General features: G+C 43.0%; 1 protein-coding gene across 1 annotated transcript in view; it reads left to right on the top strand.

The window, feature by feature from the left end:
- The window catches only part of LOC311312020 (cell adhesion molecule 1-like), a gene marked incomplete at both ends in the record, with an annotated part of 172,942 nt that overhangs the window by 115,974 nt on the left and 29,212 nt on the right, over positions 1-27,756 (top strand). The window contains 6 exons of the mRNA XM_084441862.1: positions 8,715-8,861; positions 18,816-18,968; positions 19,760-19,897; positions 21,906-22,064; positions 22,815-22,911; positions 23,191-23,363. Coding sequence (XP_084297988.1) covers positions 8,715-8,861; positions 18,816-18,968; positions 19,760-19,897; positions 21,906-22,064; positions 22,815-22,911; positions 23,191-23,363 — 867 coding nt within the window. The remainder of the gene's footprint in view (positions 1-8,714; positions 8,862-18,815; positions 18,969-19,759; positions 19,898-21,905; positions 22,065-22,814; positions 22,912-23,190; positions 23,364-27,756) is intronic.

Genomic DNA, 27,756 nt, shown 5'->3' with positions numbered 1-27,756 from the left:
TGTCCACACGCTCTTGGCTGACAGGCAATAAGCTCAGATCATGAGCCGAAATAAGGAAAATGTGTGTCCTCAAAAGGAAGCCAAAGCATTTAAAGATACCATGCCAGCAGAGAGAGGAAATGTTACCTTTCCCCCACTGCTGCTACTCACCGGCTGCTTGCTGGAGCCTCACAGAGCCAGTCTCCAGAGATCTCTGTCTGGCTCAGCGATTGAACCTTGGTTCTGAGAGGATTCGCTCTGGCAGCCTGAGCACTGTGACTGTTGTCTCAGCGCATGAGCACAGAGACAGTTTGTAAATTCTTACCGGCGTCAAACGATGAGCTCCATATGACACTCGCTGTCATTCATTTTCAAGACTCCCACAAGTCGCGCAGACATTTGCTCATTCTGCCTACTGAGCCTCTACTCAGTCTTGAGAAGATAGGGAGAGGAGGGGTAGAGGCAAGGACAGGCATTATTCGGAGGACGGGTTGGCCTGTCTGGCCTCATCCTGTGTGACTGACAGATTGGTGCTACGGCTGCACTTACAGGGATGGCATCACGCGCGTTTCCCCTCGAAATCTGTCTATCAGCGCTGTCTAAGCAGAGCGACAGCCATGACATGTAATCACAAGCGAGCTGGCACCTCATAACTCCTGCCTAATGTGCCGCAGGTACAGGCCAGAGATGGGCATTGCAGGGGACCAAACAGGGGGCCAGCAGCTATTTATAGCCCTGTCTGAGGCCACCAGCAGCAGAAAGTGGATCATACCGAAGAGTTAGGGAGGACGGCAGTGTTTTATATGACCATTCTCTCTATATAGTAATGCATATCCCCATTCCTGAGATTACAGAGACATTCTCCCTCTGATGCGAGGCTTTCGCATGTTAATTGGAACCCACAGATCCTAATGAGTGGATAGAGATATGAGATGTCAGATGGTAACAGATGGATGGATCACTTTCTATGTAGGCTTGATTATGTGCTGTCTGGTTTGACACCTGGGCGTTTGTTTGTGCGTTCTCAGTCTCCTGCGGGGATTGCCTGACAATGTTGTGTGCTCACAGGAAAAACAAGTACATGCATAATTACCTTACTTCCTGTATTAAAACAAAAATGACACACTGTCTCAGAGTACTATGAGTAATGAAATGTCTGTTTCTGTGAGCACTGTGATAATGTTGTATTGGAATTAGAATGCTGGACCAGGAGGTTTTGTGAATGGCAGTGGTGGATGATGGCGGCTTTTCCCCAGGGTGAGGGCTCTGGGCGGTGCTGTGGGGCGCTTTGGAACATGCCAGTCTCCCATGCCCTGTTGTGTGAGATGCCAGTCTCAGGCAGTCGCCGTTCCGAGTGGGCACTCTTCAGTATGCCCCTGGGCTCCCAGGGGACAGCCTCCAGGGAGCCGGGCAGCCTTGAATTCTCAAGCAGAGAGACAGAGAGAAAGCGAAGTGTAACCCCACCCCCCCAATAACAATAAACCAATCAACCAAATATATAAGTAAAGTAAAACAAAGTAGGCTAATGAAAGTAGAATAAACCAAAATAAAAACTGTACAATGAGGTACTGTATGAACGTCAGTGATATCAGTGGTGTCTGTGCTACATGTTGGGTGTATGGGTGGATGTGTAAGGAAAGGTGCATGCAAATAAACAAAAATGTCTATCCCAGCATAGCCAAACACAAGTCAAAATGGGTGCCTGTGGATGGTAGAACAGGGCAGAGTGGTAGCAAGAAAGTGACTGTGGTTCTGGAGCTCGGCTTTTGAACCCCTTCGATGCACCAAGCCCAGGTGCACCGAGTTGTCAATTACCTGCATGGGATGTACAGTACACACCCAGCAAACACCCCTAGATAGCACCACAAGGGGCAACACAGTATCACCAACTGAAACTTGGTGTAATTTGTAACAGATGGGCAGAGATGTTTTCTTTCTTGAAGTTTGAACCTGTTTGCTCAGACTGCACACTTTCAAATACTGTAGCATGCTCAGGAAGACTTTGGAAAGTAAGTCATTTTCTCTCACCCAGCTTAGTTATCATTTGCATTGTATTGTGCATATTGGAATGTATTGCAAGTACATGAATGCATCTTTACAATTGCCTCTTCTCTCCTTCCTTTCTCTACTCTTCCTTCCCACTGTTGCAACAGGAGCTGCTGAACCCATGTCAGGTAAACATTCTCTTACTCTTACTATCTCTGTCTGTCTGTTTCTGTCACCATGGAGACACAAATCTCTGAGATCAGAGGTCATACACTTTTGATCAGGTCATACACTTTTGAAGGTGGAGAGGCGTTGAAAACAGGGTAGCGCTAATAGTTCAGTGACCATGGCTCACACAAATCCTTGAAAAAACTTCCCATCATAGAGAGCAATCTCCTGAACTGAAGATGGAGAATGCAGCTCACAGGCCAGTGAATGGGACAGAGTGAGAGGCACACATTTTCATTGTTAATGACTGTCTACTCACGCTGGGTCCTATTTGAAAGGACATGGCTGCTCCAGACAGTTAGTGATGACTCAGGGCAGAGGAATCAGGGTGCTGGCTGTCCTGCTTTCCGCTGCCCCTTTCATGTCTTTTGATGTGAAAACAAGAGGGAGAAGTTCAAAGGGAAAAAAACATTTTCAAAAGGTGCCCTTCCGAACTTCAGCGAATGATGACATTTCTCTATTTGTGAACTTTTTCAAAGTTCGCGGCGTTTCTGGCATTACGTGCGGTATGTGCGGTTGACGGGTTCTCATGTCCAACACATTCCTCTACCCAGGGGCGTAGGTTTGATTTGAGCTTTGGTAGGGACACACTGGGTTGTTGTTGTTTCACATAGTCTGGATTAAATCTGTGTGGTGGCCGAATCAGATTAATTTCCGTCGCCACTGATTGGGTAATGTGACAACGAATGACAAGGTTTATCCACAAAACCTACATCTGTTGAGTCAGACTATAATCTCACCTGTAACCCTGATGCATCTCCTGCCTCTCCTGATCCTACCTTTCTGCTACTTTGACCCCAAAAAATTATAATTGTCTTCTTCTAATATGTCTTCTTTTTTTCTGGTGGCATTTTGCCCTCCACTCACCATCTACCATAAAAGGGAAATTATTTACAATATCAAACTACTTGCAGACATGAAACACTCTTTTCCGTGTAGCCTACAGCCTATTCTGTGTAGCATATGAAATATGAACATAATTACGTTGGACTTGGACTATTGAACTGAATTGCATAAACAAACTAGACGTCTCGTTTGTTTAGCTTATGCAATTCAGTGGGCGAGTGAACCTAGCTAGTCATTGCTCAAATGGTAAATGGTAAATGGACTGCACTTATATAGCGCTTTTCCACCTTAGCGGCACTCAAAGCTCTTTACAATGGCCTCTCCTTCACACATTCACACACACATTCACACACCAATGGCGGCAGCTGCCATGCAAGGTGCTAACCTGCTCATTGCTGAACGCAGCTGTCAACCAGGCCTTAATTCCCAACCGTTTTGCTTTCGCAAGTTGTGAATGGTAATTAAAAACTACAGTTTTCACTCTGTATTATTTTTGGTAGGGACAATTCGTGTTTCCATGGCTTTGGTATGGACATGTCCATAGCGTCCATATATAAAACTACGCCTATGCCTCTACTTCCCCTCACATACCAGCCTTTGAAGGCCTGTGATTAATGTGACTATGTCATTCAGTATTTTCTAATGCAGGAACAGGAAGGCAGCCATGTGTGGAAATGCTGGCACTTGGCTCGCGCAGACATGGAATGAATGTGAATCTATCAGCCAGTCATCTGTGCCCTACCTCTGCCCACTAGCCTAACTGCCCCCCTCCCTGCACACCCCACCCTACCCCACCACCTGGAATTAATGACTGCCTCTCCTCATTTACACACAATCATGACCAAGATGCTCAGGCGATTGAAAATGTTTTGCCCAATCACAAAAACCATCCATGTTCCACAAAGTGGCCTGTTTTCACACCGATGGGATGGTTAATCGCAGCCACATTATTTATGTGTTTTAAATTGGAGAAGAGCCTGGCTGGGAATACAATAAGCCCTGTTGTGCCAAAGCCTCTAATGTTGGAATTCTCAAAACGTGGCAGCATGGCGGCAGCTCGTTGGCGGGATCCACCATCTTTTTGTGCAGTGTTGCACACTAGCCACCAGGAGGCATCGTTGATCCAGAAACACAGTGGAGTGACTTGATTACCTATATTAATGAGGGACTGGTAACATTAAGGTGGAATGTAGCCTATTCAGCGAAATCAGATCAAAACATTTGCAATTGTATAACACAACACCTTAACTTAATGGTAGGCAAAGTTTGAACTTGCACTATCCTGATCCATGATTGATCCTAAGTTGAAGTGAACTTTCGGATCGAAATGCACAAGACCAGATGAGGCAACATGTCTTCAGCGAAATCAATTAAAAACTTGTGTGATTATATAACATTTGAGAAGTACAATGTATGTATATGTATGTACTGTAGGCCTACACATATTTCAAACGACAAATTGGCTGCTTGCTGTTGCGGTCACATTCACTTTCGGGCTTCTGTTCCACTCCTTTGATTTTTAGCCCTTTATTTGCCAGGAGAAAACACAAGCGGAGGCTTTTGAAAAACAATATAGGCCTTTACTGTAAGGCTGTGTTCACTATTAAACAGGTGATTTACAGGTTTGAGTTATATAGTAGTAGACTATATAGTAGTCTATCTTCTTGGATACTATAGTTAATCTCAATTTGGAAATGAGAATAACAGAAGTCAAATAAAAAACAGCTAAGCGGATAATAAGCCTTTACTGTAAGGCTGTTTATGGATGTATATGTTTGAAAGTGAAAATAAATTTGTGTTGTGACTACAGCCCATATGCAGTACATGCCTAAACATGATGAAATCAGCCCATGTGAACAAAATACTCAGCTATACCAGCTGAACTGCAGTATAAAACTTGTAGCCTAATCTACAAAATAGCAGGAGGCAAAAGTTGCTAATTTGGACAATGGGGCTGACATGACTGTGCAATTTACCTCTGCACACCAACACATGTCAAGTACCTTTTTTCGTCTGGGCACCGCTGGCCTAGGCCTGCCATATCACTTGGTTCAGCATGGATATTCTTAAGTTCCTCCTTTCATTTTTTCCAGTAATCCAAACTCCATATCCAGTTCCTATTTTGATTTTTGATCATTACTCACATGAACAAACCTATTCCTAGATGAATGATTACAGATCCAATTCCTAAATATGATTCCCGATTAAACTGACAACATGTCACTCTGTAACATCACCATCAAGAGATTAATAGATTTGTAGACCTATTAGCTATCCTAAATCATGTTTGCCCATATGTATCTGCAGTGAGGTTTAAAATAGTAGGCCTATTCATCTCTTGATGGGGATGTCACAGAGTGACAACATGCGGGACATGGACAGACAGTTAGTCTATTCATAAAAACATTCACACACCCTAATATTTATTCACAAGCACAACCTTCTGCGTTAGGATTGCTGAAATAAACCGTTCAATAAGTCTTGTCATATTCAAGTCTTGTCATGGGAGCTATAATGTGAGGGAATGGATGAAGGACTTAAAATGAACTGATTAAGGACTATATATTGGAACATTGGGACTGAACTAGAAAGTACATTTCCTGGAGAAAATGTGAGGTGGGCTAGTTGCTGCAGCTGTATGTAACAGCTACTGCTAGAACTACTATGGACCGGGCAATCTCCATGCACCCACCGGTGAAGACTGTGCGTCTCTAGCCCACTCAGGGGCTGAATTGTGGGGTCCATAGCGTGGACAGTGGCGTGGTGGCGAGACTCCGCCCCCTCAGGTCAGAGCTGGTCAGGGACAGTGTACCCCTCTCCGGGCCACCTACCCGCCCGCACAGGTGAAGACCATGTGTCTTGTTGTGGAAACTAGCAGTGTTTAGAGGGTTGTTTGGCCGTAAGGTCAAGTTGGATAGGCTGAGGAGAACAACAGGAAGGGAGCAGCAAGCTCAGTTGAGGTCTCTAGTGAGTTGTGCATGTTAGAGCGCTCTAGACTGGAATGTCCCATTTCACAATATCTCTCAATACGAGATTCATATCTACTTACGTAAGTTTCAAGAAAAGCCATTAGCCTTATGTGACGCACACACTGAGTTTGAGGATCTGCATATAAAAGGTGATGAGCCCAGTTGGGCTGGGGGCTGTAACAGAATACTTTTGAAGCTGTATTGAGTGTGTTACCGTAATAAATACCCGTAAAGGCTGAACGACTTGGGTCTCCTGTGAAGTTTTGTACTATCAGAAATTACCAACTGTCTCTAGCCCACTCAGGGGCTGAGTTGTGGGGCCCGTGGCGTGGATAGTGGCATGGTGGTGAGACTCCGCCCTCTCAGGTCAGAGCCAGTCGGGGACAGTACAGTGACCTCCGGGCAATTTCAATGCATCCACCATTGAAGACAGGGGCTGAAAAGTGGGTTATGTGGCGTGAATAGTGGCATGGTGGCGAGGCTCCGCCCCTTTTGGTCATAGTCAGTCAGGGACGGTGTACTCCTCTCCAGGCTACCCATCGGCCCACACCAGTGAAGATCATGTGTCTCTATTCCACTTTGGCTGAGTTCTGTGCTACCACATTAGTTATAAAAGGGTGCCTGTACCTTTAAGAGAGGCTGCACATGCACACAAATTCAAAAAAAGTAACAGCTGCCACCACTCTAATCCCAACAGACACTCTGATACTAGACATGGTCTGCTTCAGACAGCTCTATCGCGAAAACTATCAATGTTACATCTATAAATCATTTGTAGAGGTTTTTTTAAGACATTTGTGAATGATAAATAGTTTTAACTTTAGATTGACACATGCAAAAACCTCTACAAATGATTTATAGATGTTTTATAGACATTAATAGTTTACACTTTAGATTAGCGCATGCAAAAACCTCTACAAATGATTTATAGATGTTTTATAGACATTAATAGTTTACACTTTAGATTAGCGCATGCAAAAACCTTTACAAATCATTTGTTAAACATGAAAAACAAAGAATCTAGTAATTGGTGTAAAATGTTATTCTTAAAAGCAATTAAAAATGAGTTACTACACATGAACTAATGTTATTTAATGCTGAACAAATCATTTACAAGTACTGTTGATGATGTGTTATAAATCATCTACAGATATTTTTTTAATGTTAAACTAGTGTATTTATAAATAATATACGACTCATTTATAAACATGTATAAATGATTTGTTAATGATTAGTTCATTATTATTAAATGTTTTATAAATCATCTACAGAACATTTGTGAATGTTTAACTAGTATATTTACAAATCATTTATGAATCATTTACACTTGTTTATAAATGATCTGTTAATGATTAGTTCATTATTAACAAATGTTTTATAAATGCCTTATAACTTGATCATTATTATAAAGTGTTACCAAAACAAGATATTCCTCAGTTATAAATGACCCACTTTGTACAGTGTGTGTACTCAAATGCCACTGTCCATTCCACCCGTCACCTGCTGGGTTTGATGTTCCAATATCGGTGGCCAGCTGCAGTGCAATGAAATGGGGCGTTCATCGCTTCAGACAGGTCTGGGGTGTTTTTCTCTACAGGAGGTTAATTTCCCATTGCTTGCCGCATTCACCCAGCTCATTTGAATCATGTTAGTTTGGCTGTCTCTTCCCATTATCACTATCTGAAAATGCAGGTGCTTTTTTTCTCACTTTGTAAATGTCAGCGCAGGCTTGGAGCTGTCTTAACAACTCAGGCATACAAATGTCCTTCCGGCTGAGGCTACGAGTCTTGTTCCACTGCAGGTGCTAATCCAAGGTGTTTAAAAGCATTCTCTATTCTTTATACATGTTGGATGCTGACAGGTAAATATAGCACAAGGTGATTTTTGAACCCCTTCGTACAGTACCTCATCTGGAAGGCTGAAAACAGATTTTCTCACTGAAAAACAAACGATGCGCAGTGTGGGCTGTAATGACACAGGTGTGAGCGTCCTCAGTCAGTAGCCGCCACAGTGGCTGACGGGTCTGTGGACACAGGAGCACACAGGGCTCATACTGAGATGGAGGGTTCTGATAATACAGCACACCCTTCAATAGTACTGTCCCCATCTCCCTATATCTCTCTTGTGCTCTCTCTCTCTCTCTCTCCCTCTCTCTCTCTCTCCCTCTCTCTCTCTCTCTCTCTCTCTCTCTCTCTCTCTCACTCTATCTCTCTGATTCTGTGAGCAGTAGCTTACAGCCCATGTGGTGCTGACTCAGAGGAGAACACATTCTGAGCTGAGAGATCAATAATGCCAAACAGAGCACAGGCCCCTATATTATGGGGATTAGGGATGTGACTACAACCACTGCCCACCTAGCAATATCTATAGGGTGTGCTCTTTGTGTTTACTGTGGTATCATGCTGTACAATATATTTTTGGTTATGGCTTCATGTATGTTTGTGTATTTGTTTGTTTGTTTGAGAATAATGTGTAACATAAGGTGTATTTAGGCATTGCAATAAAGCAATTAATTATCAAAGTTGTAGATAATTTTTACCTCGTATAGATCATTTCAATTTAATTTCCAGTCAGTAGAGAAACTGGTCCAAACAATCTTCCTGTTTTGAATATGAACATTCCCTAAAATGGTAATACCCTAGAGTGACCGACAATTCCATTGAAATGGTCAATTGGATCTTCTTTTCTCTGTCTATTTGTGTCCAGTTGACGGACAGAACCTTGGGACGGATAATGTGTCAGTGATCGAGGGGGACACGGCCACCATCAGCTGCAGAGTGAGGAACAACGACGACTCTGTCATCCAGCTCCTCAACCCGAACAGACAGACCATCTACTTCAGAGACGTCAGACGTAAGGACCACTGCTCCCACCAGACACACAGTTTTCTACCAGAATATCATCAACTATCTCTGGATACAGTCCTATCACACAGAGTAGTTAACCATCAAACTGTGCCAGCCCATTTCAGGGTCTCGTGATGAAGCCATCACATTTCAGGGTCTCCTGCACGACAGAAATCACTCTGGTGTTGACAATGATGATAGCTCATCACACATAGTGCCATCATAATGGCTGCATATTTGAAGGTTGAGATTGCTTGTGTGAACATAATATTTTCAGTCCTGACTTCTTGGTACATGTCGGTTTGCTGACTGACTGACTTAGATGGGCTTGGAATACAGTACACAGAGCTGAATGAAATGGGTATGCTTGTGGTTTCTCGTGGATTTTATGACCATCTCTCAAATTAGGGATTGGATAATGACTATGAATGAGTGTATGGCTTCCTATAGTTTCCATAGCTAGATGTTTGTGTCTGGGTTCTGCTTGTTTGTCTCTGGGATCTGGGAGCGTAAGAGTATACTGAAGACTGGTGTTCCATTTTGTCTTTGGCAGGGAGTATTATAAAGGGCTGAGTGCACATGGTTGCCGTGTTTGTGTTCCTAATGTAATAATGATGCCTAATAAACCCCCTGGGGGACATGCCTCCGGGTGGGCTGCTACAGCCTCTTACATGAAAGAGGAGAAGGATATGAGTCAGTACAGCCAAAACAATATTTCATGCACCAAGTGCCAACACTTGCTGGGTGGATAAGCATGTGTTTAAAGATGTACAGTAGTATGTGGTTTGTGATTCCCTTTTTAGACTTTTGAAAGATTTTGAAAAATGCACCCGACAAAATCCCCATCCCTCTCTTCAGGCCTCCCTCCAAAGCCTCTCGTCCAAACTGGGGGGGAAAACAAATGACACTAGACATGTAGATAGGTTGACAGGCAGGTAATCCATCCAATCATTTCAAGTTGGCAGCTCAAATGGTTTGGACACACTTATTACAGTCCTGCGACTTCCACAGATTACAGATTTATTTCATTTTATTTATTGATTGCTGATGGGATGAAATGAGAAGAAAAAAAAAAGAAGCATACTCAGTCATCTTAACTCCACCAGGACATGGGCTACAGTGAGATTGGAGCACAATAGTCAGGCGCAGTTATTAGCCCATGACAAGATTCCGGTACCACTCAAGGTGGAAAAATGTAATTAAACTTTTTAATAAGATCCATGTCTGTAGATTATATTCTGGTATGATAACCATTCCTGAGTGGTAGCTGTGTCACAGTAACCAGCTCATGAAGTTACTCACCCCCTAATGTAAGTTACATTTTAGACGCTGGTGCATATCCTGGTTTAGGCTCATGGTCAGGACATTTTTCAATGTTTTATAATATTGTGTTTGGGATCATTTTAAAGAGGACCTTCTTACCTTTCATTCAAGCCCAGTTGTGAATCTTTCTGACAAGTATAGAGATCACTTGAGCTCTTCAAACTTTTTCCACACAATTTTTGCCTAAACAATATACTTTATTTTAGCCCTGTGGCATCTACAGTAGGAACACCAGGGACATAAAACACAAAAACTGGAATACTCACAGAACTATAAGGATTCAGGAAATGTATAATGTACCCACACTATTTCATTGTGAGAGGTGATTGTGAGCCTTAAATTAGAAGGGCATTATTACTAAGAAAACACCAAAACCATAGCCAGTTCTGTCACAAATTGGTTTTTATACATGTTAAATGAAAATACAGGATAATAAGCAATGCCACAGTGAGGTAAGGAGATACTTGAATATTATAAACACCATTATAAACATTATTATAACATTATAAATAACATTGACATTTGCTATACTTGCATTCAGACTTAGGTTGTTGTTCCGATACCGGGAGCATTTCCCCCGTAGACCGGGTTGTTAGGGCATATGTCACAGCAATCACTCGCGGTTCCGTAACAAATCCACGAGGCTGAGACCACCTAGAGAGGGTGGTCTCAGCTCACTTGCAATTGACCCACAGTGCGATTCATTTGCAGTGAGAATGCATGCTACCCACAAACCAATACAACTTATTGTTGTACCTGACACTGTCTACAAATTCTACAAACTGTTTAGCGAGAGTGTGAAGGAAATGGGTTTTAAATGTTCTGTTGAGCAGTGAGTCTTCTCCTGATCATATGCAATAGCAATAACAATAACATTATTCTCTAGCCATAGTCGTGATGCCTGCTAAAACTGGATATATGTTGAACCAGAGAAGATCAACAATCAACTCTATTATGCATGCACGCTGCTGATGCTCCATTTTCGATTACGGGTCGATCACCGATGTCAGCGAAGAAAGGATTTCCAGAAATCCTAACTTCCTGCAAAATTTGGACCAATCACAAAACTGTCTACAAGCGCGTGGGGTTAAGGGCGTATCCAGAACCAGAGCAGATCAGGGCCCTGTACTACGAAACAGGATTACGGGGTTAGTGCGATAACTTCAGGTTCAAGCCTGGTTTATCCGTACTACGAAGGTGGTTCACTTTTCACCGTGCTATATCGCCGTGGTAACTTATGCTGCCGAGCTAACCTGCTCCGGGGCAGGTTAAGTTCCAGATTATGGATCAAAACGTATGAAGCACTGCCCGCTGACCGATCAGTTCACTTGGAAAAAGGCATATGGACGTTAAGATTCTATATGGAACGTCAGCGAATTAAAAAAGAATCTGCTGTGCGCGAACAGCGAGGGGCAGAAGACTTTTTACAAACCGACAAAACCCTCTTTGGCTTTCCCCGATTATGAAAAATATGACAGCTGCTTGAGCCATATTTTGCCTTGTGCATTTAGTTATAGACTGTAGGCTATGCACTGGCTTGCGTTTTATTAGTCTACCTGCAGTTTCGTGTAGGCTGTGGGTGATGCGGAGAACCAAGTACAAACACTAATTTCATTTTTCATATTTCATATTCAATTTTCAAGTCTTTAATGTTGATTTATTAGACTAGCCTCCCGTTCCTAGGAACAAAGAGAAGTAGGCTACATTTTAATTGAATTGTGATAGCACCAATGCCTGACAATCAGCCTACTTCTCCACCCCGAGCTTAACTTTTTCCATTTTAATAGCCTGTTTTATCTCTAGTTCCTCTTCTATAGAGACTTCACATTGTCTACTCCAACCTGAAACTATTAAAAATTCCTTCCTGCCTTTGGCAGTAGCGACTGTGTTGCGCCTATAGTTTATATTTCTATATTATTGCTCCTCTTGTGTAAAATACAGTGGACGGAACTTGGTTATGCATATTGTTTGTTTACCGTGAATGCGCTCATAGCTAGATTGGACCAGCTGGGTCGACTTAACGAGTTGATAGCCACCGTCGTAGTACTGTTTATCCATGATTGTGGTTGTACGGTTTACTCGAGCGAGCTAGCGAAAAGTTATCCTGGATATCTTGAACAGACTTCGTAGTACGGGGCCCTGGAGATCGTTTGCTCTGTCCATATTGCTGTGTGAACAAGTTTTGACTTAAGGTCCAGGACGCTTTTATCCAAAGCTACTAACAATAATTGCATTTAACGTAGGAAAAGCCAATGTACTACTACTTGCCAGAACTCACGCAAGTGCAACTCCTTTCTAAAACACGTGACTAAGAGCATAGTCTAGTGCTGAAGGCAAAGTGCAAGAATGGCAATCTAAAATACCATAGGTGCTTAAATCGTTGTAGTACTTAATGAAGAGGTGAGTTTTGAGCCTGCGACGAAAGATGGGCAGCAACTCTGCTGTCCTGACGTCAGTGGACAGTTCGTTCCACCACTGTGGGGCCAGGACAGACTCAAACTGCGAGGTCAAACTGCGAGGTCAAACTGCTCGTCTCTCTCGTCATCTATCTCCCCAAGTTCAAAGTCAGGTTCTGGATCATCCTGCAGTTTTTGCTTAGTGCAGGTCTGTAACCTGATGTGCATGTCAGTCCATTTGACAGGTATGTGCAGCTTGGCATTTTACAGACCAGTTTTCCTTCATCCTTTCTATCAAAGTACTTGAATGTGCTACTGTATCTTTAACCAACTGTCTAACCGTCAACTGTATCTCCACCAAAACATGCTCCTGGACCCACAGCAGTCCGGATTCAAGGTAGGCCAGACAGAGAGAGACAGCCCTCCTTGCAGTTACAGAGTCACTCCATGCCACGAGAGCAAACTTTCTCTCCCTATCCTGATTCTCCAGAACCTGTCAGCAGTGTTTGACATGATGGACCAACAGATCCTCCTCTCCACCATCGAAGAGAAAGGCATCACAAGCCCTGCACTCTATCTGTTTGCATCCTACCTGAGAGGTCGCTCCTACCAGGTGACATGGAGACTGTCCATGTCAGAACCACATAGTCTGACTATGGCAATTCCACAAGAATCATTCCTGGGTCTCTATACACTACATTTCTGGGTTCTGTCATTCACTCGCAGGGCTTCTCCTACCACTGTTATTCCGATGACACCAAGCTGGTCCTGTCATCAGACACATAAGTGGAGGCACACATTACTGCATGCTTGGCTGATATCTCGAGTGGATGGTGACACACCACCTCAAGTTCAACCTGAACAAGACCAAGCTGCTGTTCCTCCAGGGAAAAGGCTGCCCGTGCTGTGACCTGACCAATCACCGCTGATGATACAGTGGTGACGCCAGTTCAGACTGTGAGAAATCTGTGTGTGACCCTGGATGACCAACTGTCGTTTTCAACACATATAACATCCGTTACATGCTTGTGCAGATTCCTGCTCTACAACATCAGGAGCATTCACCTTTTCCTCATCCTGGCTCTTGGCATCTCCCATCAGCCATTAAACCTCTGGAGCTTGTCCAGAAAGCTGCAGCTCGCCTGGCGTTCAACCACCCGAAGTTCTCCCACACAACTTCCCTTCTGCATTCTCTACACTGACTCCCTGTAGCAGCTCGCACCTAGTTTAAAACTCTAGTACTAGCCTACAGGGGAATGAAAGGAACAGCTCCATCCTACCTCCAGGCCATGGTCAAGCCCTACACCCCCTCCCAATCACTACAATCTGCTACCTCAGGGTAATTGGCTGCCCCATGACTCTGAGGTCCCTGCAGTCGATTGACACGGTCGCAGCTCTTTTCTGTCCTGGCCCTGCAGTGGTGGAATGAACTGCCCACTGACGTCAGGACAGCAGAGTCACTACCCATCTTTCGCCACAGGCTCAAAACTCACCTCTTCTAGAAGTACAGATCCTTCCTCTTAAGCACCTGTTGTATTTATATTTTGTTTTGCATGAAGAGACAGTCTCTATGGTGGCAGCTGGCTGGACCTTCCTGTTTTGGTGCAGAAGAGCAGGTCAAATGGACTGAAATGCACAGACGTGCAGGTTACAGACCTGCAGTAAGCAAAAACTGCAAGGTAATCCAGAACCTGACTTTGAACTTGGGGAGTCAGATGATGAGAGAGAGCAGTTGATGAGATGAGTGACACAGTATGCCGATTCTGGACTTGGTTACCTTTGTTAAGACCATCTAAGTACACACAGAGCTTAATAACAATCATGTAACCTGTTCCCATCACTAACGATATACTGTATATGGGATTCAATATGAATATATATTCAATATATATGTCAATGTTATTTATAATGTTGTTCAATGTTTATAATGATTATAATATTCAAGTAGCTCCGTACCTCACTGGTACTGCTTATCATCCTGTATTTTCATTGTGTATTTAAACAAATGTATAAAGACCAGTTTGTGACCTAACTGGCTTTGGTCTATAGTTAGTAATAATGCCCTTCTGATATAAGGCTCATAATCACCTCTCACGTTGAAATAATATGGGTACATTATACATTTCCTGAATCCTTAGTGTCCTGTGAGTATTCCAGTGTTTGTGTCCCTGGTGTTCCTAGATGCCACAGGGCTAAAAGAAAGTATATATTTTTAGGCCTATATTTAGGCAAAAATTGTGGGAAAATGTGTGACGCTGACAGTTTGAAGAGCTCAAGTGACCTCTATATTTGTCAGAAAGATTCACAACTCGGGTTTGAAGGAAAGCTATTAAGGTCCCTTTTAAATGAGACCAAACACAATGCGAAAAAACATTGAGAAATATCCTGACCATGAACCTAAATCAGGAAATGCACCAGTGTCTAAAATGCAGTTTACTTTAGGGGTGGGTAACTTAATGAGCTGGTTACTGTGACACAGCTATCACACATGGACTATATGGAGGTTGTTGGGAGTCAGTTTGTCTTTTATTATTTATGACCGGGCTGCCTGATCATATCTAGCCAATGGTGCTGCTGTTGCTGCTGCTGGCTGATTAGAGGGGCACAGTGAACCCTACAGCCCAGCTATTCTGGGCCTCACTCCTGGAGGGCTGCAGACGGACCCCCCTCTGCAGGTGTCAGTGTTACCTGTCACCAGGACCCTTTTCTGCACAGCCAAGCCTCCGTGTCTGGGGAGGTAAACAACAGTAGCATACAGTCTCTCAGGTCAACCAACACAAATCACACACAAGAAACAACAACAATTAAACACCCACGACATGCACTCAATCTTATTGATTATATCTGACTCAAGTCACATGTACACATGATTACACTGCTCCACAAATATACAGCTTCAATCATTCAAACATCACTGAGGAACACTCTCTATTTCACTTCACTCCACTGGCTTCCTGTCCATTTTCGGATAGATTTTAAACTCTTTCTCCTTGTTTTTAAAGCCCTTAATGGACTGGCCCCCTCTTACCTGTCTGAGCTCCTGCATCGCCACACCCCAACCAGAGCTTTAAGGTCTGCTGACCTGCTGCTGCTGGAGGTGCCTAAGACTAGGCTAAAGTCTAGAGGTGACAGGGCCTTTGCGGCAGCTGCCCCCAGGCTCTGGAACCATCTGCCTCTTCATATTAGATCAGCGCAGACCCTTGAGATTTTCAAATCCTCCTTGAAAACTCACCTTTTTTCCCTGGCGTTTCATTCACCCTAACCATACGTGTGTTTGTTTTTACTGTTTGTATTGTTGCATATTCCCCTGTTTTGTATTTGTAACTATTATTTTTACTTCTGTTCAGCACTTTGGTCAACTGCTGTCGTGTGAAATGTGCTTTATAAATAAAGGTTTACTTACTTACTTACTTACTTACTTCACTCTCCTGTATAGATGCCAAAGTCTCTCGCTCACGATCCATTGACTGTCAGCTGTAATAAGGTGCACTTCTGCAGCACTAACACCCACACTGAATGTTTTTACTGCCAGCTTTACTGCAAGTACTCTAAACTGTCCCAGCACATTAATACATGGAAAGAGTACACACACCACCAGCATACAATAAAGTTAGACTGTACTATATGTACGGTATAGACTAGGTTAGAGCCTCTGAACTGAGGGTAAGATGACACTAATAACAAGTGATGACAGTATTACAGTATGTGCAGACTAGAGGTTTATCGGAATGTAACGTGAGGGAAATTACTGTGCTTCAGTGTGTTTCATGTTTCACAACACAAATAATGTATTTATTTCCATTGACATGACAGCGCAGGGCGAGAGGTAATGTTTTCAGCGGCATGTGTGCGTTTGTGCTTGCTGGCGTTTGTCTGTTAGCAGGATTACGCAAAAACTACTGGACTTATTTTCACGAAACTCGGTAGAAGGGTGTAGCATGGCCCAACTTAAAATCCATAACATTTTGGAGCAGATTCGAAGCACAGATCAGGTCCACGGGCCACCGAAACACGTCCGGCCATTCATTTTTTGAACCAGGATTATGCAAAAACTACCTGACCGATTTTAATGAAACTCGGTGGTGGGGTGCAGCATGGGTCAACTAACAACCCCTTAAAGCCTCTGGAAACTCAAATCCACAAAAGTCTTCTGACTATGTAATTTAGTGTATTATGTACATAATAAACAACATGTAAAAGTATTAGCAATTACTTTCTATCAAAATTCGAAATATTCTCATTTAAGTTTTTGAAACATTCCTGACAGTGGGTTTGAAATGGGCGTTGTTTAATTCGTTTAATGTGACGTCATTATATCCGAGATCCAATCATTAAAAAATGCACGTTAGTAAGTCCTACCTCCCCGCTAAATCTGCCTCGTTGACCGCAAATTTGCAGTTAGCTAACATATTTGATCCAGCGTAGTATCTTTGTCTATTTTTATCTATCCATCTACCGGTATCTATTTTTATCTATCCTCTATCTCCCCACCCTGTGCACCATCATGATTGTTTGTGCTGTCCCTGGGTGCTCATTAGTGAGATGACAACAAGTCATTCTTTAGTTTTCCAACTGTGTTGGATTTAGAGAAACAGTGGACCACGTTTTTGGTGAGCCGTGGTGGAGCAGTCCGGAAACATACCTTCATATGCTGCGCTCATTCATTAAATTCTGCCAGAAAGCCATGGGTTTTGCACAACGGAGATCCTAGAGATCGATCATGTAAGTTACTTGCTAATGATAAAGTTTAAGTAAATGTTCCACGTTTATTGTAAACCTCACCTTTTTCTAATCTAGTCTAATCTAACATTGTTAGCTTGCCAACTCAGTGCTTTGTAGATGCTTAGCAGCCTAATAATGTTAGCGCTAGCTAGTATGGTTAGAACTAGCTGTGGCTAACTAATTCTACTAATGGATAGAAAAGCATTTTGGAACTCACCATTCAGTGATCGATTAAAATGAATTATTTGGAGATGGCAGGGCTTCTACTGTATTTCTGCATCCTCTGAGAATTGAGTATCTGACGGCTCAAACATGTACGGCTGGACTTTTAGTTGCTGTGCATAGTGCGTTGCTAGTTTTGATGAGATTGTTTGTCATTGGCGGATCAGAATGTCAATCAAATCCTGATCTGACGCGCACACACATTCCTGAGAAATGGTCTAGAGAGCAAAATGAGCCGTTTTTGAACACTTTTTTCGAAGGGTTCTGAACGTTTATTTTAACTCAGATTTTTGTGGATGCTTAAAGAGACACTAACATTTGATATCATATATGCATTTTTACTATTTCAAGCCAAGTTTCCAGAGGCTTTAAAGGGTTGATTCATGGGTGGGTCCACAAGCCGCCCAAACACGGCCTGGACGGCCGTTCACCTCCGTTCATTTTTTGGACTAGGATTACGCAAGAACTACCAGACTGCTTTTCATGAAACTCGGTGGAGAGGTGTAGCATTTTAGAACCCCTTCAATTTAGAACCCATTCAATTTTGGCTTGCATAGAGCCTCAAAATGCATTCAGGGGCAGAGATCTGTGATCTCTGAGCATCATTTCTAGTTTATGACCACATAATGGCTGTGGAATGAGAGGTTTTCCTCCCTGGCAAGCCCTTTGACTACCAAAGCACGCTAGTCTCTTCATTGCTCTTTGAGGAGAGACTTCCAAAGATCCCTCAAAGATCCTTCAAATTATGAGACAGGATTGGGAATGAGGTTTTCGTATCGACAAGACTCAAAGGCCTCAGTAATGATCATGAAAAACATAGAAAACGTTGCCAGTTTGGCCACACTGAAAGAGAACACACACAGTACCTTCTCTTTGAGCTATTCGGAGGTACTTTTGATATAGTATGCCACTTATTTTCTTTTGCTCTACTTCAGGCCTGTGATTTAATTCACTATGTATTTTTCAGCACTTCTCCTTTTCTAGAAGCTGTTAGCTTGATGCATTCATCCGTGACCAGCAGACAATTTTCAGGCTTCCTAGCTTGTTAAGGAGTCCTCATGACCGCTTTTCACACTTTCCTGTCTTGCAAGTGCACTGTGGACTGCAAAGTTTATGAATCAAGTTATATGAATCATTTTTAAACTCCCTTTTATTTATGTTGACTTCCATTGCTCCAACATAAGAAATAATTCTTTGTCTCTTTCCCTCTTTCCTTCTCTCCCTCAGTCACTATCTCTGTCATGTTTGCATCTCTATATTCTGTATCCTGACTGCCTCTTCTGCCTGTATCTCCTCAGCCCTGAAGGACAGCCGGTTCCAGCTGGTGAATTTCTCCAACAATGAGTTGCGGGTGTCTCTGTCCAACGTGTCACTCTCAGACGAGGGTCGCTACGTGTGCCAGCTTTACACAGATACCCCTCAGGAAGCCTACGCAGACATCACTGTACTGGGTATATCTCACACACACACACACACACACACACACACACACACACACACACACACACACACATTATTATACTGTATGACATTATATGGAATTATATATGTATATAAGTTTGTTCATTATGTATTCTATGCTGTAACCTACACTTACAAAACCCATTTCTCACAGTTCACCCATCTCTTTCACATATTTAGTCATAAAAACTGAAGATACAATAATGTTAATTGATCTGCATGATTGACTTATGTCTTTGATCCTGTTAAATTTAGCCCAACCTCGCACAGAGCTCAATAGCATAATGAAAAGGAACAGATGCCGGTAGGGATCACAGAGTGCAGAGCAGAAGGTTTTGTCTTTGGCAGCTGTGTTGACTCTGTGAATCCTGTTGACTGTTCACTTGGCTGCTCCAAATTGATCCCTGTTGAAAATCAGCTGTGCCCCACAGTGGTGCTTCAGAGTGAAATGACTCTAATAGTGGAGCTTTATTGTACAAGCAGACATCCTGAGGGAATGAAAGGAATTAAAAGCACTCTAAAGTAATTACTCTAGTTATAGGAATGAAATCTAGAGGCAGACACAGGGTGGGATTTAGGAGCTCTTAACAAAATACCCAACTGAGTTTTTCTTCAAGTGTCTAAAGTTCAACAGTTTTCTTCTATTCGTAATTTGTACTTCAAAAAGATGTGACTCAATGGTCCACAGAGGACACGCTGATGTGGGCCATGCTACTATTTGTGCGTGCGTGCATGTGTGTGTGCGTGTGCATGTATACCTTATGCTGCTGCTGTGCGTTAGTTCCACCCGGCAGCCCGATCATCGAGTCCAGGGAGGATGTGGTCAGCGAAGGGAACGAGACAGAGCTCACCTGCACGGCCATCGGTGGCAAACCGGCCGCTTCCATCAGATGGATGAAGGGAGAGCAGGAGCTGACAGGTCAGTGGAACAACAGCCTCCACCGGTTTCCCTCAAACACTCCTTCCCAGTCTGCTGCTGCTCCCAGCATCTCTCTGTATCGTTTACGAGGCATCACATTCATTGTGGATTCATGTTTGATAAGTTAATGGAATTAGGATGTGACACCGTATATGGCATACTGTATTGTTCAGCTATTCAGTTTAATCGTATTTGGAGCTCAGCTCATAGATTGAGCATCACCTACTCAATCAGATACTCAGTACTGTGGATGTAACATTCTGGAGCATTTCTCATTGACAACAAGAATAGCACTTGTATAATCATTTTGTAGTGTTGGGAGTCAACTACAGCATGAAATACCTTCTTTTTTTTTTTTAGAGGCCTTCACTTTATACTTTATACAGGTAGGCCTTCACGGAAGATATACATTCTATACTTCAACTTGTAATTGAAGTTTTGAAAGTCTAGCTTAGAAGTAATCAATTCTGTTCATATTTTAATTTGACCTGCAAAGACTTTCATTTTATTGTTGGAGTTCCTGGAGCCAGCAGTAGGCTGCTGGAGAGTATGGTGTGCTCCAACCCCGAACTGCCTCTCAGTCATGATCTAGAATCATTCATTATTCATCATCTGGTTATTGTACAGCAAGAGACAAATTAATTTCAGTCATATCACATTTACACAGAGCGGAGGTCTCTGAGCGTGTTGTCAAACAATGTATGTATTAGAACGGAGAGAATTAAATTGGCTTGTTGCGCTCTGAAATATTTAGACAGAGGAAATCTACGGGTCGTGGCAGCCTGATTAGATCAGGTACATACCACTTTGTTGAGCTGGAGTATTCCAGACTGGTAGCAGGGACGTGGGCACAGACACAGAGTCACATCCTTCAGCACCTCCGGATGCACCGCTCGCTGCTCATTATGGACTTGATAATCCATTCATGTGCTCCAGAGCATAATTATCATGTAAGGTGAGTGGGTGCATTATTAATTATAAAGAACATTATAAAGAACATATTTACAAAAATACCCAAGAAAGAAGGACATGGACAGGTGTCTGGATCAATGCTGGGCAGAATTGTTATATTTGCTTCTTAGTAACTGATGAGTAGCTGTGACTGCAGTATTTTGTGTGTGTGTGTGTGTGTGTGTGTGTGTGTGTGTGTGTGTGTGTGTGTGTGTGTGTACCTGTGTGTGTGCGCCTGTGTGTGTATGTGTGTGTGTGTTTGTGCGTCTGCGTGTGTGTATATGGTTGCGGGGGGGTTGTCTGTGTGTGAGTGCACTTGCATGTGTGAGTGTATTGGTGAGCCTGTGTGTCATGGGGGTTAACAACTATATGGTGAAGTGTGTGTGTGCGTAGCGGTCAGTGTGTGCTGGAACAGCAGAAGGTCGTCCTCCTTGAGCCCCCGCTTGTCTCCCCTGTGACTCGCTCGAGATGGAAGTGTGTGCTGCAGGTCAGAAAGGGGCTGTAATTATTTCCTCACTTCATTAAGTGCGAGTAAACCATCACACTCAGCACTGCGGCTAATGCGCTGCCCCTGTGGCATTGTAATGCTCTGTAAATGAATGCCCCTCTGACAGCCCAGAGCCTGGTGGGCAGCAGATTACTGCAGGGTTAGCCTGAACACCACTCAGCCCTCTGCAGAGACGCTCATTATCAAGCCACAGCCAACCAACTGAGCCCATTCTGGTCAAGAACCAGGGTTGAAGAGCTAGGCTTGTACAGCTAATAAAAATATGGATCTCGATAAGTCAGGTCCCAACTACTTCAGGTTAATGCATGTACAGTACATGGACAAGTGGTAATCGAACGCCACATTGTTTTTTTTTCCGATGACTACACAGATAATGAATTATGTAATTGTATCCCTTTTAATGGGTATTTTACCCATCCTGTCTGAAGTCATCTTTTAAGCTGACTGGTAGTTTAGCTACAGTATGATCACTAATGGTCCTGAATGCTGCTCTGTAGTATCAGTTTGGACTCAGGAACTCTGCTGGCTGCCTGTCTGTCTGTGCCTCAGGGGAGTCTATGGTGGAAGAGACCTACGACAGGATGTTCACCGTCAGCAGCAGAGTCAGCTTCAACGTGGCCAAGGAGGACGACGGGGAACCGGTGAGCTGCATCGTGGACCACCCGGCCGTGAAGGATCTCCAAGCACAGAGACATCTGGAAGTGATGTGTGAGTGATCTGGTGGTGCAGATCACTGTGTGTAATGTAATGTTATTGGTCCCTATGGCACCAGCGACATAGTATGAGTCACTCCAGAACAGTTATCCTTAATGAAACCTCTCTGAAGACGCACAGCAACTGAACAATAAGTCTCATATGTATGCTGTGATGAGATACATGTACCATCACTTCAAGGGACACGTTTTACTCATGTGTCACATGGGATTTGCCGTTTGTCAAAATGTATTGGTGAAACCAGCAGGATTACATTGTGTTGAACGTCAGAGAAAGGTTAAGGTACCCTGTGTAGAATACAAATTTGTTCTGAAAGATGAGTACCTTTGTCTGACCTTCCTAGGTAAAAGACAAGAAGACCTCAACAGGAACCGCTTGACATTTTGGCAGTTTTTGCATAACATTGATAAAAATGAAGCAATTCTTAAAAGAAATAGATAGACTTTGTGCCCGAGAACCTTAGATTATCCTCCCTTGTACTGTAGGTGTTGGAGATGGCTGTGTTACTTCAGTAACTACCCAAGCGTACAGTATACAGACCTTGTCCACTGAAAGTTTTAATGCTGTAATGTCACTGGTGTGTGAACAGCTCATTCTCGGTTCTGTAACACATTGAACAAACCTTTAGTCAGGGACTGAAAGCATTAAATACGTTCAGTAGTTGGTAGTCATGAGTACTTTGTAACAATTGCTGTTGTTATTAATATAAAGGCCTTATTGCTAGTTACATCTCTTTATGTTCAGATAAACCAGAAGTGAAGATTGTTGTGGAATTCCCTGAGGGGTTAACGAGAGAGGGAGACAATCTGGAGTTGTCATGCATAGCAGAAGGAAAACCACAGTGAGTATCCATACAAGTGGTTTATTTTCACATGACAGCTTAACACATGACAGCTTCAGCCCTCCCATCCCTTTCCTACCAGTCTGAGCTCTCCCATAACCTTTCTGTTTCATTGTAGCATTTAAATGTTAGCAATTGTTAATGTGTTCTCTGCAAAGTGCATTGTTAGACTGAACCTGCCAGTGGAAGTCTTGAGCTGATCGGCAAGCCTGGCCTTTAAGTCCAGATTCCTGCTATTGACAGCATGTGAGTGATGTGTGTGGTATTTCTGCTCCCCAGCCCCCATCAGATCAGCTGGCTGAGAGTAGATGATGATGTGCCGGCGCACGCCGTGATCACAGGCTCTGACCTCTTCATCGAAAACCTCAATAAATCCTACAACGGTACATACCGCTGCGTAGCCTCCAATACCGTGGGAGAGGCCTACGACGACTACATCCTCTTTGTGTACGGTAGGTACTGTACCAGGCGGCATGGCAACTGTCACTCAGCTAATGAGAAAAAGAGTAGAGTCCGGACAGTGGAGCAAATGATGAAGATCACATAGAGATTGCTATGATCACAATGATAAAATAAACTATTGGGAACAGTCCATCATTTGCTCCAGTGTGCGGACTCTACTCTTTTTCTCACTTGCTACTCCGGTTTGTCTTGGGTCTGGTCTGCATAGTGGATGTGCAAGCTCTTTTCTGTCACTCAGCTCCCAGTGAATGGTAGGCTGCTATAATACCTGAACTGTGTGTTATTATAGGATGCTCACACAATATACTGTACAAATGTATCAGGGAAAATACCGCAAAATACCACAGTTCAGTCTGGCAATTGTAGGCCACGTGGTTGTACTGAAATCATAAGGAGTAATTAAAGAATTGAGCATAACAGCTGGGCTCAGACAACTTTCACATGTGATATGCTGCTTGTGGGTTTCAGAGGAAATCTGCCATGGAGACCTGATCTGACACTGTGGCGCACAGTAGATAGCTCCTACTAATATACTGTAAATTTGCTCTGACACCTCCCAGACAACCCACCTTGCATCTGACACGTGTGACTGTCTTTGTGTAGTAGCATCAATGGGACTGGTTGGAACACTCATAACTCTGCCATTCTGAGGGGCCATCATTGTGCTCTGCCAGGCAGATGATGTCTTTCATAGTCCCCTAATCATTGTCTCCCAAAAAAAAGGGACCGCGTACAGTAAGCTAGCGAACAACACAGCCAAGGTGCATCCAGCCATGGTATGTGATAACATCCACTTTCTTCTGTCAAAATTATGATTGGCTGTCTTTTCTCTAGCTCTATCTCTCTCTCCTTCACCTCATATTTTGTGGAAAGAGCACCCTGCTTGAGTATTGATCATTGTCCCTTCATTTACTTGTGTTAAATTAATCATCTTTGAATTTCAAAATTACCTATGGCCTGTGAAATAAAGAATTACATCTGCAATATTTTGGATAATGTTATTAGGTAATTTGCATTGTGTCGCTGTCGGGCAGAAACCTTGTATCTCCATTTTGGTGTGTGTGTGTGTTTTTTTTTCTATCAATGGAAAGCTGGTACTACTCTTTACAACCTCTGAACACCTCCCAGCCCTGGGACCAATTAAATGTATTCTAAGCAGGTAATCATGTGATTTTATGTTAACAAACATAGAAATTTTGACAGTTTTTTTCTTCATTCTAAAAACCTGCCATTTTGGAGATACAAGCGACGATTGTTTTCTTTCTTAACTACATTTTGTTTCTGTGAATCAATGTACTGTACTGTACTTTGAATTGCATTGTGAATTGTCTGGCTAAGCAGATTCATAAGGAATGAATTTGCATGAATTTGCATGGTGAAACTGCTATGTTCAATGACACTTAGCTTAGCATGAACAAGTTATGCATACAATTGAATATCCTGTTGGTGAGTGCTTTTCTCACTTTCTACAAATAACTCTCGTTTACCAGTGCCGTGCTAGATATTTACCACCTCCCATTAAATCCTTGATACATCACTGGTGTTTTCAAAGCAGGCTGTCTCCCTTTTCTGGGCTATATAACGAGGCACAGGAGAAAAGTAAAAGGTGCTAATAACAGTCTATAAACATGTCTTAGAATCCCGCTCCAGTTTTTCAGAGAATTGCCAGACAAAAGCATGTTTTGGGCCACAGGAGGATTGTTTCTCCAGACTAATCATGCTAGCTACAGTAGCATCATTAGTGTGTATTTATGAGAATATGTACATCTAAGCATAATAACCCCAAGTGTCAGCTTAGCTAGTGCGTTGTAGGGTGTTAAGAGACTGCTTTTATGCCTTTCTGCTTGCATTTGAATGTCTGGTGTTGTAATCTGCAGGTATGCAGGATGTATCATGGTTAGCATGGATGTGCCATGGTATAGGGAACACCTGTGGGTTATGTTATACTCAGACATACAAATGGGATATATGGATTGTATGCTATCTTTGAGACGAAAACAGTGGATGCTTTTGCCCATCACTGAAGTAAGATCATTCCACTCCTTTTTCTGAATGGTTTACTGTATGAGGGGTTTATGTGTAACGACAGCGAGGAGCGGTTGATATGTGATAGCGCATGATAGACGATGATAGACAGATGGTTCATCCAATCGCCTGCTAAGTATTTTTGAAAGAGCCTGCCCTTTTCCAAACAGTTTCCAACAGAGAGTTCCCAGATGGTTATGCAAAGTAAACCATCTGGCGCATCAGGTTAGATAGCAGCATATTGCATAGAAATTCCTCAGAATGCTGAAATGTAGTGTTTGATGCTCAAAATGTCCCCTCTGGACCCCCAAACACTCCCACCCCCCTAATGTTTCATACTACCAAGCCTGATAACAAATCTAAGGGGAAACATTGCCTTCATTATAAGGTTCAATAGGTTTTTGCAGTCCCAGGTAGGTTTTGAATTCATTTTTTGGCCAGAAATGGCTCTTTTGATAGTAAAGATTGCGGACCCCTGTGCTAGTGTAAGCCTCTGGCCTAAGGATGAGAGAAAGATTGGATAACTTCCATGTGGATGTCTTTTCAGTTGGCTGTGATCGCCTTCCCTTGGTTTGTGTCAGTTGTGGGAGTTAGCTGGCCACTGAAGCCCGTCTCCAACCATCTCCCCTGTACAGGAGTGACAGGGTGCTATAATTCACACACACTGAATATTGGCAGGAGAACAATGCAGTACTTTGCTCAGAGGTTTGAACTGCTATTGACTCTTTGACCTAGAGCTCTCCAACAAAGCCATGAAGTCCAAGATTTCCAGCAGTCATCTGGAGCACAGGGAGTCAGAGAACACACTCAAACATAGCGTTGCTGACCCTTTTGGTATGGAATTCAATTCTATACCACCGGAGGAATTGTATTTAAAACATCACGAGAATCAATTAGCAGTCATGTTTTGTATCAACCTTGTGTGAGGCAATAGTTGTATAGAGTACCCTGCTGTTGGGAAGATAATACAAGTGTGTGGTGAAGCAAACCCACGTAGAATAATGTGTCTATAGAATAGTTAGCCAGCAGAAAAGAAATAAGCCAAGAAAAAAGGATCAGAAACGCTTGTTCAATTTATCGGCAGCCAGGATTAAGCGGGCATAGCTGAACAATTATTCTCACATTGTTTCAATTTATGGATGGATTTTCTCATATGCAACTCCTCAGTGATACAAAATGCTCCCTGAAAATATGGCACCTCAGAATACATTCATATTTCAGCTCTCGTGACGTCAAGCCCCCAGTCATCCAGTCTGGAAATTGCCCTTGGAGAATTCTTGTTTGCCTGCCTATATGTGCCACATCCTATCCAGTCCCTGAATGCCCAATTTCCTCCCCCAGACGCTGACATTTTAGCTATCAAATATTGTCAACAGAGACTCTCTTCCCAACCCCCCCCCCCCCCCCCCCTCCACTCCCCCCCACCGCCCACCACAACTCCTCCCTCAGCGGCGACATTATGCTGTCCTTGATGTTTTATCATTAGTTTGGAAGTGCGTGGTCCCCCACGGAGGTCTTTTGATGGAGTACAGACAGTAAAGGCATTGAGACGGCCAGCCAATTTTTCCCGCTGTGTCTCCTCCCCAGCGAGAGGTCTACTATCTCTGCCTTTGCCAGAGTCAGCCTGGCGGGCAAGCTTTCCTCTTAGCGCTGCCTCATACCTGGATTGGCCTCCATTTTGCCATTCTCATTATTTTATTTGTCGTTTGTGAAAGGCTTAATCAGTGCACCATCAGGCGACCGGGTCTTAAGTAAGACAGCAGGTGAGAGCAAAATGGCTTTAATGCACTGTGTTGACTACTACTACTGGTAATCATATAATGTCATTTATGGGTTTCATAATTGCTCAATGAAATATTCATGAACTGTTGACTTCTCGGAAAACAGAATACAATTATTTCAGCAGTGCACATTTGTGACATTGGATGATGATAAAGGTTTAAGTTGGGGGCAGTCTTGTGAATTCCGGAATTGAACTTGTAACTTTGATGAATACTGTAGATAGTAATAACCTTGCAGTAGAAAGCAACTCCCTCCTTGCAAAATAACAGCCATTATTTTCAGACACTAACTCACTAATTCCTCATACATAACTAAGGAGATTTTACACCTTTCCAAGGCTTGCACTTGCACCTCATCACCTCTGTCACGTCCTTAACTTTTTTTTTTCTTATAATGTTACATGTCTTTATTTTTATATATTTTTTCCATCTAGATGCTCCTAGTATCCCCACACCCACCACCACCAACCCAGACAACTCCCAAGGTACTGTACCCCCCACTGCTTTCACTCTCAAGCCCTAAACTGTGTGTTTGTCTGAGCAAGAGTGTGTTTGTACGTCTGTGTCGGTCGGCCTG

This window comes from Borostomias antarcticus (genome assembly GCF_949987555.1).
Source record: "Borostomias antarcticus genome assembly, chromosome: 1".
Taxonomy (NCBI): Eukaryota; Metazoa; Chordata; class Actinopteri; order Stomiiformes; family Stomiidae; genus Borostomias; species Borostomias antarcticus.
The sequence above is the reverse complement of the archived record's forward strand: the minus strand, read 5'-3'. Positions and strand labels throughout refer to the sequence as shown.